The sequence below is a fragment of the Camelus bactrianus genome, chromosome 12 (genome assembly GCF_048773025.1).
Source record: "Camelus bactrianus isolate YW-2024 breed Bactrian camel chromosome 12, ASM4877302v1, whole genome shotgun sequence".
In the NCBI taxonomy this organism is placed as follows: Eukaryota; Metazoa; Chordata; class Mammalia; order Artiodactyla; family Camelidae; genus Camelus; species Camelus bactrianus.
Window position 1 is genome coordinate 12,935,894 of NC_133550.1, and position 14,993 is coordinate 12,950,886.

The 14,993-nt window shown below is 41.5% G+C and overlaps 1 protein-coding gene across 2 annotated transcripts in view; it reads left to right on the forward strand.

Moving 5' to 3' along the window:
- TESPA1 (thymocyte expressed, positive selection associated 1) overlaps positions 1-8,610 on the forward strand; it is a 72,840-nt gene extending 64,230 nt beyond the window's left edge. The window contains exon 11 of one of the 2 annotated variants that reach the window (XM_074374703.1): positions 6,841-8,610. In XM_074374703.1, the coding sequence (XP_074230804.1) occupies positions 6,841-6,852 (12 nt within the window). In that variant the 3' untranslated portion in view covers positions 6,853-8,610. The remainder of the gene's footprint in view (positions 1-6,840) is intronic. The other variant, XM_074374704.1, reaches the window with a different exon arrangement.
- Positions 8,611-14,993: the final 6,383 nt, after the last annotated feature.

A 14,993-nucleotide genomic window follows, 5' to 3' on the forward strand; every position in this document is an offset into this window, starting at 1 on the left:
CCCAGTGCCTCCGTTAAAATAAATAAATAAACCTAGTTACCTCCACCTACCAAAAAAAGAAAAAGAAAAAAAGAAAAAACTTTCCAAAAAACACCAAAACATCTTCTTGGGGAGGGTATAGCTCAGTGGTAGAGCGTGTGCTTAGCATGCACGAGGTCCTGGGTTCAATCTCCAGTACCTCCATTAAAAATAATAATAATAAAATATAAAAACAAAAGAATAAACCTAATGACCCCACACACACAAAAAAAGAAAAAGAAATTTTAAAAAAAATTTTTTAAACAAGAAAAGTAGTGAAGCAGTGGGGGTAGGGTATAGCTCAGTGGTAGAGCACATGGGTTCAATCCCCACTACCTCTGTTAAAAAATAAATAAACCTAATTATCTACCCCCGGTAAGAAATATTTTTTAAAAAGAAAATTAATGAAGCAATGTTAGTAAAAGCCTCCTCAGAACTCAGACTACTTGAATACAGAGCCTCTATTGGCTGTGTGCACCGTGTGTCCAAAACAACTACACACCATCTCTGTACATCCATTTCTACTTCTTCAGAATTTGCTACTTCAAAAAGCTGGTGTGAGATTAAACTTGTATTTATTGTGTGAAATATGGAACACGGTGCCTGGAGGAGTCTGAGATTAACAAATGTTTATACTAAATCAATATGGTGGTGGGAAGAGAAAAAGTAAACCTGCAAAGCAGACCTAAATCTTGACCTTCAATAAGATTTAAATATTTGCGATGTACCTTGAAAGACTCTCAAAATTATCTGGTCCAGACTTTTGCCCTGAGGAATACCCACTATAAAGATGCCTTCTATTCCTCAGGAAATTCTCCAAAGGAAAAGCGAATTCACTGGTTGTAGCTACCACGGCTAGGTACATGGTCTTTACAGCATGACTTCTGCTAAGGAGGAAGTTGGACAGACTGCACGCTAAAGGAAAGAGTAAGGCAAGGTGGTAGCCAATAAGTACGTACCCCGTGGTCCCACTACTTTCTGTCTACTGCTGTGGGAAACTGAAAGAAAGCAGAAAGCAAGGAGAACACAGGGAATTTCTCATATTTCTCCTGCCTCAGCAGACATAGCCCACTGTGAAATGGGGAACCCAGGCCATCCAGGAGCCACATAAAGAAACCTACTCAGAATGCTGGTGTTAGCAGGTAGAGTTGTGGTAGTTTTGGCAGCAGTGGAGATGTCTACAGAAATTGCAGAAATTAATATGAAAAGCTCAGGGTGTAACTTACGATGCTTTTCATGGAACAGGAATTAGCCCCCCACTGTCTTAAGCAGACGTCTCTCACGCATTCTCTCTGTCACCTTGGCTAACATAGATGCAAACCAGCCTACCGAAGCCCTTGTGTAACACATTCTGTGCAGAGTATGATACTGACAGCAGGAAGAAAATAAAGATTAAAGACGTGTGTCTCAGATCAAGTTATAGTTTCGCCTTCCTTCCAGTGCCATGTGTATGTATGACAGCTTCTAAAACGGTTGAGATCCCTTTTATTGCTCAGCAATGTAAGAAGAATGGTGAAATGGTGAAATTAGTACTATGAGCAAATACTAATCGCCCACCAATCGCCCCAACTCATCAGAACCACGTCAAAGATCGGTGACAATCATTAAGCCCTTTATCTTACACTGAGACTGCGGCACATAGCAACCCTTAACAAGAAGCCCTCACCTTCTAGATAACCCCACATCCTACACTTGAGCCACGTTCTCTTAGGTTCTGCATCGGGAAAGAGAAGATTTTTTTTTTTTAAGTGGACCCTCATGCAGTGAGACACCTGACACCATTCCTGAAGTCTACGGTGCGAGCTAGTGCTCTCAATCCTCCGGGTATTTTATAGGGAAGGGAAGAAGAGATTTTATAATCTCTGCCAGCACAGCACACACACCAAGCACGCTGAAGACACAGGGGGAAAAGTCCAAAATGACTGGAGTCTCCGTCAGCCACCGTGGCTGCCAATGGCCGTCCTCCTCCTGACTGGGCTGGGTACAAGCACCAGGACGAAGAGAAGCGGTGGCTAGCACGGCAGGGAACTTAAACATAGACGTCTTCTTACACTGAGCCCCCAAACCCATCTCCCACCTGACTCTGACACGTGGCCCTAATGCTCTTGAAACTGTCCTTCATCTCTACGTGACATTCAGGAATTTTGTCCTATCCTTCACTCTGGAAACAATTTGCCTCACTTCACATAGTAACTATTTGTTCAGGCCTGCAAACGGTGGTCAGGGAAACACAAAAATCATAGAAAATAATACTGTAGTAGTTGATTATTATTACAGGTCAGTGGCAATTATTCAGATTATGAACACGGGTTAAGCACGACTTAATACTATATGCAGATCTCAATTTGATGATCCCGGATTCATTTATTTTATTCCTCAGTTTCACAGTATCACTTGAGAGATGCAATAAACCCCCTCTCTGTTTCTTCTGACAACTGATACCTCACTTTTTCTCTGGGAGGAAAGAGCACTGCTCTAACTGGTCAGATTTTTGAGTAAGTGGGAAGATATGTTTTTTTTGTGTGAATAAAGGCAAGAGAGAAATCTTCACCTTGGCTCTTTCTCCTTGAATATTTGTAGGTGTAAACTCCTCATCCCACTCGAGTAGTAATTTCCAGGATTCAGTCTTGGGCAAGGGAAAAAGGGGGCCATCTGGCCAGGAGTCAAAGAAGATACCCAAGGGGTCTAGCCCAGGGATAACTAACATCTCACTCGTAAGCACCCTAAAAAATTACGGGAAAACTACATACCCTCTCACACAGTTTTAAATCAACTTTTTAAATTTTTAAAGAAATTATTTAAGTTTAAATAGTCATAAGTGATAGAACTTCCAGCACATTAAAATGCTGACATTTTAAATAACACTGTTATTTCACTCTTTTAAAGGTATCCAATGGAATCTAAATGCCATAGCAATTTGACACCCACTATCAAACATTTTGAAGACAAGATATTTTTAAAGTTAGAAACTTTACAAAATTCCTTTTTCTCCTTAACCTGTATTTATACCCAACTCCCCCACAGAACTTCTTCCTAATGTATTCTTATGCTTGAAAGTGTTTTATTGATCACTTTATCATATTCTTCTGTAACACACGTATGTATATTATTTAAATCTTTTCTGTAGCCATAAAATTCCATGTGTTAAAATTTTACTGCTGAATTTTGTTATTGTTACAATTTTAATTTATTTACCATTGATCAAAATAGTACCTGTAAATTCAAAATCTTGACAAATACCAAACGTAAAACTATATCGTTGGAAATGCATTCTATAGATGGTCTTTTTTCCAATAAGTTCATGTATCCAAGAATGAAAATTACTTAATGCTACAGGGTTCAGTAGCAATACTATTTATATTTTTGTTTTTATTTGTGAGTGCTGATAAATTTTTTCAAATAAATTAGTTGATGGAAAAGGATAAACTTTCATTTTAACAATGTCACCCAGTTCTTTGAATTCTTTTTCAGTTATATGTTTAAAAACACATAATCATCTATTATCAAAAAATTAATAATGTGACAAATATTTAGAAAACACTTGACTTGGAAAATGATTGGCCGTTCAGTTATTAGAGTCATTCACTTTCTTAGCACTGGCATCATATTTCAGATATCCCTGTGTTTAATGTCCTAGAGGTTTTTTTTAGACATCAGGTTAATGCATCTGTTCTGCATGGATGAGAAATAAGATTTTCTTTTTCAAGTAGAAGGGTCATTGTGAAAAAGAAGGTGGGAAAAGGCAAGCCTTCAGGATTCCTTGACCACAAGCTGGTTCTCAGGCAAATACATTTTTGGGAAGAATTGTGGAAATTGAGAATCTGGAAATTTATTCCCTTGAAACTATCTGTATATTTCTAAGGTATGGTGACGGGATTATTAATCTAACCCAATTTACTAGATGGCCCTAATTTAGGAAAGAAAAACTAGATAATAGTCAGCTCAATTGATCTAATTCAATAATTGCTTACTAGCTGACCACTAATTAGCAGGTTGTAAAAAATGGACAACGAAGAATAAGAAGGATCTAGTTTGGGCCCCTCCAGAGTGAGGTAGTTAAAAAGCTGTCAAAGGACAAATAGAGGTAAGATCATTGGGTGATGGTGTCAGAGATTGAAACCGAGAGGACTGTGAGCGAGTACCCAAGTCCTCAGCGTGTGACGGGGAAGTCTGAAAACGAGGACGGTGAAGGCGGGTACAGGTAGATGAGGATGCTGAGTTTGAACATGAATCATGGAATCATGAACAGCCTCCACCTGGGGAGGCCACGAGAATAAGCCGCCAGAAGAGAGAGCCAGGTCTCAGGTTAGGCAAGAAAGGAGGGAAACTGGCGTTAAACACAAAGGCATTTCTTAACCACTTACCAAACCCCTTGTGGCTTTTGCTTTTCTTGATTTCTTTATAGATTTACCTCCCTACGGAGCTCTGTTTGAAGAAAGGTGGCTTGACCAAGGCAGAATATTCTTGAGTTTCTCTGGCATAAAAAATCCTTCTCCTTAGAGGCTACAGCAGCTGCCATAAATGACAGGACCAGCTTAAAAATCCTCAAGGGCTTTCAGGAAATGGAGAAGCAGAATGAGCAGGACAGGCTATGGGCAGCTTGAGATGGCAGTGGTGTCGGTCGATGGCACCCACACCAACCTGGGCACCCAAATGCCTGGACTCCTGGAGCCCAAGGGAAGGAGAAAAGCCAGAATTTTAGGTCTCCTCTATGGGCCTTAAGGGGGAAGAGGAAGGCCTCAGGAAAAAACCCCTGGGGATGCAAGATAACCATGTTAGTACCTCGGATGCAATTCTTTGAAAAATGAAACATTTTATTCTCCTAATAATTAGATGTGTTTAAACAGTAATTTTGATGTAGATGCTGAAAGTGAAACTATAACCAGTAGAGGCCCAGGCTGGGCACAGCTGCAGAGGAAGGCACCAGGTTCCAGCCAGGCCCTGGGAAAGAGTCAGGTGGCTGCAGGTGAGAAGCAGAAAAGGAATATTCTTGACAGTCAATTTCTCTGTGGGACCAAGGGCAGAATATTCAATTTAGAGACTTTTTTTTTTTTTTTTTGTAAGGAGGCATGAAAATGGAAGGAAACCAAAATTGTCGGAATCACTGGCATGGTATTAAATTTGGTTTATACTGCCATCTGGTGGTCATTTTAAAACTGTGCAGTGACCACGCAGACACTGCCTCCCAAGGTAAAAACTGGAAGAGGGCGGGTGGAAGCAGAGGCAAATTCTTATTGCATTGCATTGGAACCAACCGAATTAAGTTCTACACAGTTCATAAGCTTCTCTGGCAACATCAAAGAAGCTTATGGTCAGTGCTTTGGTCTCAGGTGGTATATATGTGATCTAGCACTGATCTTCCACAACATTAGCAACCTCACCGTCAAAGCCAGGCTGCCTGCATTTGAATCTCATCTTGGGCCCTAGGAGATCTTAATTTCTCTTGATCTCAGTTTTCCACATCTAAAGAATGAGGTTAATAATAGCATTAATAATTTAAAGGGTAAGTTTAAGAATCAAGTTAATTCATAAATGTAAATTGTTTAGAACAGTGTCTGGGGCATAAGTGATCAATGCATGTTAACTATGACTTCTCCAAGAGGCTGGTCATAGGTTTGTTCAACTCAAAAGAAAAGATGGAGGTGAACAATCTCCACATCACTCTTCACTCTTGCCCAGAAAAAGAGGGATATGGTTAGCATTGGTCAGATTTTAGGACACTAACTAGATCCGTTATCCAGAAGACAGAAAATTAGCGTATAAACAAGCTTCTACTATTACATGCCACTAGTGCCATTTCTACTGATTATCTCAGTGTGGTTTTACATCATCAGGGTCCTACTACATAGCTTCGGGCTGTGGAGGACCCAGTTTTAAAACCTGCAACAGCTTCTCTTTCTCACAAGCCTCACATGATGTGGCGTCCGGCTACTCCTCTGATCTTATCCATTCCCTCTGCCCCTCCCTCACCTCTCCCCAGCCACAGGACCAGATCGCTCCTCCCAGGATATCCACAAGGCTCCTCCCTCACTTCCCACAGATAATCACTCAGAGAATTCTGCCCTAAGGACACCAGCATAACAGAAAACATCACCTTCCATCTGACCTGCCTTTCTTCAGCCATCTGGCCTACTCTAGACTTACATATTTACTTGTTTGATTGTCTGTCTTCCTCCACTAGACTGGGACCTCCATGAGGGCAGGAGCTGGATGTTCTGTTCATTCAAACAAAGCCAAACACAGACCTTTCCTGTTTTGCCCGAACCTGCTGACAAAGCCAGACTCACAACCACCAACTTCTCATTTCTGCCTCCTAACTGATGAGCTACGATTAGAACCATGTGCCCCTAAAAGTATCCAACCACAGAGGAAAACATTTCCTGTTCAGATAACTGACTGGATTCCCCCTTCCTTCACAATGTCTTCAACTGTAAATTGCCCCATCTGCAACTCATCTCCCCCTCCTGATAAGAGCTAGAGCGAGACCACCCTGCTGAGACACTCTGACCTTAAAGTCTGGGTGTGCTCCTTGCCACAGCATGAATGGACTCAGTCTCCTTACTGATCTGGCTGCTGTTGACGACACCTCCTATATCTCCATCATGTAAAACAGCTTAGGGTACAGAGTTACACTCAATGAAAGTTTGTTGAAGGCATAAGCTATGGGAGAAAGAGTTCTCCATGAGATTCTGCCCAACTCACTGGAGTTCTGTCCTGGAGTTGGCCACCAAACCCTGGTTCATTATGAAGAATTGCTTTGATCTGGGTTTTGATTTTGACTTGACCTAGCTTTTGCATTTGTTTTTCTTCTCTTGTGTACAGATAACCCCGTAGTATCTCCAAGGACTGGAGGAGTGACTGGATTGACATAGGATTCTGGCTTTGCTGGTCTTCCTCGCATAATTGCATCTTAATAACCTCATTGTTTCACCATTCCAAAAGGTGAACTGATCTAAAAGACAGAGAAGTTATTTTAAATATTCTAGGAGAGGTATGTACCTGATGTATATCAGGGGCGCTTTTTTTTTTTAATCACCAATCAAGTTATAATAAAGAATAAAAGGAGTATGAATAAACTAGGGAAATGATACAGGAATCCTTTGAGAAGCATTGGAAAAAAACACATAATGTTCTCAATAATCAAACTTCAAACCAAGGCTTTACAAGAATAATTTCAGAAGATGCTGCCTTATAGTTTTGAGTCTAAGTCAAAAATTTTAACAAACCTGCTGAAATGATTACTGTGGGCTGATGACCATTTGCAGTTGTTAAAATTTTTTTAATTAATTAATTAATTTTTAATGGAGGTACTGGGAATTGAACCCAGGACCCCATGCATGCTAAGCCGGAACTGAGCTATACGCTCCCCCGAAGAAGGATTTTTTAGATTTTTCTCAAACTTAATCCTGGATAAGATGTTCCTTCTAGAAAATATGCCACTGGATTATATTTTCCTGGTGCTAATCAGTGTTCTGCTTCAGTATCTGATGCATCCGACACCTGGACAGCAAGGTGGGTCGGTGATAAATTCATCTTGCTGTCCTTCAGTTGCCTTCAGAGACATGTCTGGGTCTCACGCAGCTATCAGTGAAGTTAGTTGCATAAACAGTTTTCAAGTGTAAAAGCAATAAGGAAACTTATGCAACTGGAACCATCAGGCTTGGTTCATGCCCTCCTGTTGTTTGTTCAGAAAGTAGTAAAGCACAGTGTAATTAACACAATTACTGGCTGAAAACCGAGAAATAATGAGCCACTCTTCACCATTTTTGTGTCTGTCATAGGAGATACTTTAGAAGTTCTTTGTCATGTAATTATGTTCAAACAAAATGGCAAACGGCTATTATTTGTTCTTAAAAGAGCCAGGACTAACTCAGTGGAGGTGGAAAAGTAAAGGGCAGAGGAAGGGTGAATGAAGAACACAATATTGGATACGTGGATTCTGAGATGCCTTACAAACGTAGAGGAGGAAGAAACCATGTAAATACTTGGATATGTTTATGTGACGCCCGTGAACTCCACTCACTGATCGTGGGTCTGTCTCACTGGCAGCAGGTAACACGCCCGCCCCCTCTCCCACAGGACGTTCTACAAGTGACAGCAGATACTAAGCTTACCAAGAGCTGCCAGAACATCCCTGCCAGACGAACAGCGGAGACTAAACCTTGGGAGGGTAGCACTGGAGAATCAGGCAGACAGTAGACTCTCCTCACCTCTTGTCTGGAAGTTAGGAAATAAGAATTAAGAAAAATTATACAAAACATGGAAATAAAACCAAAGGATCACTGTGTACCTATACAAGGTCTTACTGGGACATTGTCTAACAAGCCCACTTCAGGACCATATGATCATTAGGGAGGATAGTGTTTCAGGCTTACTATTTGTTATGGGTCTCTGTACAGTTAGATGTTAATTTGGAGAAGATTGGTAAATTGTGAATGATTTTCTATCCCATAGAAAATATAACCCAAAGACTGAGTCCTGGACATTAACCAGTTTTGTATCTAATTTTGCAATCTGATGGTACCATTTTTTCTTTAATGTAACAAATATTCTAGTCCTTCCTATCTTGCTGTTTCCCTCATTGACGAGTTAAGTAAATCATTTATGTGTTCTCATACTATATCGTATGAGGGTCATGTTTTGGGTTTTTTTGTTTGTTTGACTTTTTTAAAGATATAGTTTGGTGGAAGGAAAGAAGGAAGAAAGGAATTTCCTTATCCAGTTACTCTCAGTAACAAGTAACCCGGACACCTTCCTCCCCCCTCACCTCGTCCCTTCTCCCTTTCCATCTCTCCTCCAGTCTGCAGGCCTTCCCTAGTAAATCCATCAGACAAATTGAAGAGTAATACAAAGGCACTTCCTGCTGCAACGCTACGGAGCTCTTGAGACCTTACTCTCACAGGAAGGATTCTCCGTGCCTAACGGAGCAAGAAGAAAGCACGCGGCGTAATCCTAAAGGCGGGACGTCCCCTCTGGGCTGCAGTTACCTCCTGTGTCAAATGAGGCATCTAACTAGAGAGGCTTTGCCTAACTGCGCCCTGGGCGTTCCCCTGCGCCCCCTGCAGGAGCGGAGGCCGGACTGGGGCGAGGGCTGTGTGAGGGGGCTCTGGGTCCTCACCCACCGGGGCTTGCGTCAGAGGAGCTCAACTGTCAACTTCTTCAAATACCGCACTTCTGAGTCAGATTTAATTTGAAACAAAGGATATGATGGGGCTTTATTTCCATATATATTTGAAATGTTTATGACATTTAAATGCTTCAAATATTACTTTCTATGAGATTTTTCAATGTGGTATAATAATTCCATTTGACTAATGCATTCTGTATAGAGGATTTTTAATCTACATGGAATACAGACACATCTCTAATTAAAATGGCCAGCACCGTATTGCTGTTATCAGATCTACTGTTATTTAGTATCATAACTGGACTAACAACTTGTTTAAATGCATTGTTTATGTACTGCCACGGAACACTGAAACACCGAATTCACCTCTTCTGCCCATTTATAAATGCAGTATATGCCTGATGTTGAAGAGAAGCTTGCTCATCACAAACACAGAACACTGGAGAAACCGGACATCACTGGGGACAAATTAAGCCAGTGTCAGGGACATGGCTGTGTAACTGCCAGTCAAGTTGCAAAGCAGCCCCATCCCCAAATCCTAAGGAATCTATCATGGGCTTTTACTCAAATAAGATGGTCTCCCAGAGGAAAGAAAACACAGCTTTGTTTGCTTATTATGTCTCTTGACAGTCAAATTGAATACAAACCATTACTCAAATCCACACTTTCATCTTCTCTATATACTGCCTTCTCTTCAAGTTGTTTCCTTTGGATGTTGCTGTTGGTTGGCTGGTTGGTCATTTAAAAAACTGCTGCAGTGGGTTTTTTAATGATTGTATAAACTGGGGAGGAAATGTCAAGGTTAGATCCACAAATACATTTTTTTTCTCTCACATAAGCATAGGTAAACCACGGCAGTACTGGGGCCCCACAGGTCCCAGTAACCCAGCTGCCTTCTGTCTAGTTACGCTACTATCCCCATTCTGTGGCTTCCACACTACCTCCTGGATGAAGATGCCTCGTCTACTTCCAGCTCACATGCTTTCATTCTGGCCGTGGGAGGGAGAAATGAAAAAAAGAAGGGCACGCCCATGCTCCCCTCCCCGGACGATGCATCAGCCTCTTCTGTGTACATCCTCTTGGCCAGAACATTGTCCTGCAGCCGTAATAGCCCCGGTGGGAGGTGGAAAATCATCTCTAGGTCCAGCAGCCAAGTATCCAGCTAACATATGGAGGTACTGGGACTGAGGAAGAAGAGAAGAATGGATACTGGGACTAACTTGCAGTCTCTACCACCGTCTGTCTTTTTGGCCACCACATTATCTGTGTACATCCTTCCTCTCCCTAAAGGACACATACACCCGCTCTTCAAAAAAGACAGCAGCCAAGTCCCCACCAGGCACAGCCTCCAATCAGAGTCTGGGTGATGAACTCTTTCACAGTCCAGTCCAGAGGTGGCGACCGATAACTGCAGGACTTCATCCGCTCCAAACACACCCAAGATGCGATGGAGGAGTAAGAAACAGATTAAATCTACAATTTAGTAAAGAGGAGCAGGGAAAATACATAGCAGTTGCTAGTCCATAACAATTCATTAATTCCATCGTTCTTCGGTAGTAAAGCCCTTTTTTAAATTTTATTTTTATTGCAGTATAGTTGATTTCCAATATTGTGTTAGTTTCAAGTGAACAGGAAGTGGCTCAGTTATACATACACAAAGGTATCTATTCTTTTTCAGATTCTTTTCCACTATAGGTTATTACAAGATATTGAATACAGTTCCCTGTGCTATAAACTAGGTCCTTGTTGTTTCCCTATAGAGTAAGTCCTAGTTTTGACTCTCTAATTTCCTCTGGGTCTGGTCCTGGGCAGTAACTCCCTTGTCCACTGTCCCATTCAGTCTGTCCTTCCTCACTCATCATCTACCTTCGCCAAAAGCAACTTTAGAAACTTTAGAAAGCGCCACCTTCTTAGGGGCTGCACAACTTCCCGCTGTTTGTAGATTTTCCAGGTGGAACAATCATGGGCTTTTACAGCCAGGCTCACGGTTTCTTTATCAGTATAATTCCTTAAAAATTTGGTAGAGACCTGATCTGTTTGTACCTGGGAAGTTCCAGATATCCCACCTGCAAATAACCCACAATCAAAGAGCTTTTAAATCTGAAGACTGGTCTGTACTGACTGGTCTTTCTCCTCTTCCAGTCCTCTGTCTATTAAGTAAACGGCCACTAGCTAGAAGTGCTCAGAAAGGAAAAAGTAGTTTTAGCATAAAGGCAGCATCCTTATTCTGATCTCTGCTGTTGCGCTGGGCTCCTATTGTCTGGCAGAAAACTCTTTCTAGAGGATGCTAAAAAAAGGCTTGGGGCCACAGTTTTATTTGCAGCTTTGGCTGTTTCTCCACAGCCTCTGATATAACTGCTTTATTTCAAGATATTCTGCTGATGATCTTTTCCAAACTTCAAGACTGCAAATTCCAGACTTTCACTCAATTTAAATCGAAGGCCTCAGGCAGAGAGCATCTCCCAGAACACCTTCTCCTATCGCTGCTCGCAGACTGATAAGCTCTTGCCTGAATTCATCTCTCCTCCAGGACTTTGACGAAAGTGTCAAGAAACAGCCAACCCACACCGATGCTGCATTTTCCCGTCATTTTCGCTAATGCCGCACACCCACAGTGGGCAGGCGGTTAGCTTTCCGACTCTGGCAGTTTCCTTTTTGCAAATGTGTTGCCACTGAATGACAACGGTCATCAGACTTCCCCCTGCAAAATCGAGTCCTTGCTGCCCACTGGTCAGTCACCAAACCAAGGTTATATTTTTCGTTTCTGTCTGATGCATCTTCCCATTTCTGGGTACCAAGATACAAATTAGTTAGGGTTGGATCCAGCAGGAAATAAACAAATAAATAAACAGTGGCTTAAACATGATAAATATCTCTCTCTCCCTCTTCCCCCTCTCTCGGAAAGTCTGTAGTTGCCATGACCAATCCATCATCATAAGGGACCTGGGGTTCTTGCGGGGGGTGGGGTGGGGCGCTGATATAGAGCTATTTTAATGGTAGAATCTAGCTATGAGGGTGAATATACATTCAAAAAAATCAGAAAAAAGTTGATAACAGAGACTCTAAGGAGGAAAGGAATTAATTTACCTTTAGAAGGATTTGTGGAAAATTATATTAATCAAGCCCTTGTTATGTGCAAGGATCTATATTGAGTGTGTTTACATTTATTATTTGATTTTTAACTCCTTAGTTAATGCTATCTACTATTTACATCCACCCTTGAGTTTAATTTTTTTTAGCGGGGGGAGCAAACAAAGTTTATTCTAGGAAGAACAACTCATTGAGAGATAAAACCGTTTGTCCTTTGGTCCTGCTGCTCTGCCATACATAACTGGGCATGCCGAACCTAAGTCCTGCCCTCACCTCTCTCTTGAAAGTAAGTTGCTTGCAGAAAATGCACAATGCACTCTGCTCCTTCGTGTTCCAAATTTTGTGGAGATATTTTCCGACCTGGAGAGCCATGAGAGCTCAGCGCTGTCTAAGACTGTGTGTAGATCTGGGACTCACCCTGGAGACCAAAACTGGAAAGCCCACTTGCCAACACATGTGTCACATGCTCACAGCAACTTTATCGATAATAAAGCTAATAATTTCCTCTCCATATGTCTAACCTTATCTTTCTCTAACTGGTTCAGAATCTGAGCCTATTAAAAAAAAACAGTACTATTTATTTGACCCATTTTCAACACAGCATAAACAATGGGATGTTCATTGTGAAAATTTCAAGCAATAGAAGCAAAAGTAGGGAAGAAATTAAAGATCGACAGGAATCCCAGTTCCACCATTTTAGGATTGCCATTATTTTCATTTTTACAGCCATGTTTCATATGTTTTTATGCACCTGTTCACATACATGTATGTATGATTTCACACAAATAGGCTATCATACAGTTTTTCTTTGGTCATTATTTATTCAAAAGTAACCAACTGGAAAATCACACTGGGCAAAGTTAAATAGGCAAGAAAGACTTCATTCAAGACTCTTGCGATAGAGGAGGGAGGCCAGAACTCAGCCTGAGTTCAGATCTGCTTGTGGGTGGGGAGAGGAGCTGTCATGTCTAGTCAGGCCGAGAGGAACACTGGGGCCATATTGGTCGACGCTTTCTCGTCCTTCTCCATAGGCAGATTATCATCACAGGAACATGCTTCATCATTCTCAACTGCTGAAACAAATGAGAAACAAGACAAAAAAGGAGGGCACCTGGAAATCCAATTTCACTTTTGTCAGTGATAAATTGGAGATATAGCTTGCATTTTTGAGCAAGCAATGAGAATAACCCCAGATTTAGACCCATCACTAATTATCCCACCACCCACACGACTGCCCGTCAGAATTCTGACACGGGACTGGAGCAGAGAACCCGTGCTCTCTTCAGGGAGAGCTGTTCTCTGACATTTTCTTACAGCAGCTGGAGAGTTGACAGAGCCACAGTCCAGGACTGAAAGAAAAGGAGTTTGAACTTAGAATTTTATCCAGCATGTTGTTGCAGGAACCATAATAAAAGTACATAAACACATTTTCAGGCATCACTATGCTGTATGCCAGAAATTAACACAACATTGTAAACTGACTATACCTCAATAAAAAAAATAAATAAATTTTAAAGAAAATTTTAAAAAAATTCAGGCAACATGGCATCAGAAGACTGTTACACAAAGATCCATAAAGAAAACATCCGTAGAGGGAATAGTCAAATGAAAAGAAATAAATGCATGAGTATGATACAGGAGATAATGGGAATTTTAAAAAATCAAATACATTGTTAAAGTTTATTATTGACTTAATAATAATAAGCTAGGGAAGGAGCCAATATATTAATAATTTTAATTAATTAATTAATTAATTAATAAGGAGGGAAGAAAATAATATATTCACTCCATTTCTTTCCTCCCCTTTACAAAAAACTCCTCAAAGGAGTTACTTATTCTGGACACAGGTTAAGCAAAAAAACAGATTCCAGTATATATATTCAGCTACTTCCTTGACATCGGATCAACATCTTTAATCAAACTATTCAAGTCCAAACTTCTAAAAGACACTTCTAATAAAATTATCCAAAACTAAATTTCTGATTTCCTGTCAAAAATGAAATCCTCCCAGCCACGCATTTCACACGTGAACATCTAGCCGACTAACAGCGCCCTCTGCTGCTCCAAATAGGCTATGGCCAACAATTTACAGGGCAAAATCAACGCTAAAGCCAGAAACGTCTCCCACACACTTTCTTCCACTCTCGCAGGAAACAACTTGTGCACCAGAAATATCATGTTTAAGGAATCCAGAGAATGTGGCAAAAAACATACAGTTTTTGGAAATTATTCTCTGCAAGGGGGTTCTCCCAGGCAAATGAGGAGCCAGTAGCTTGAAGACAGTTACCCGCAGGGCACACACCTGGAGAGAAGCCTGTCCGGGACCTCTGTGTGTCGGTGTGTCTAAGGTAAGAGAATGCAGAGGAGGGAGTGGGGCAGAGAGGGGCAGGACTGGATGAAGATCAAGGCCAAGATCTGAGTGGCCAGTGGCCTGAGAGAAATCGGATTCAAGCATTTTCTTCCCAGTGACGAGTTCGAGTTTCAAAGAGGAAGAATCTCTCTTCCAAAGTCGCCCAGTGACTTGGAGCCACATGAAGAAGGGCTTCCAGGGCAAGTAGGGACCAGGCACATGGTGTTGCTCCGTCTTCATGCAAGAGCCCTAATCAAGCTCCCTGATTATTTCCATGGACGCTGCCCTCAAGCCCAGTTCACCTGCTCCCCTCCCCCGCCGTCTTCACCATCCGCCACCTCTAGTGCGTCAGGGGGCTAGAACAGAGGTGTCCTCCCTTACTAGGTCAAAGCTCAAAACTGCTTAGGG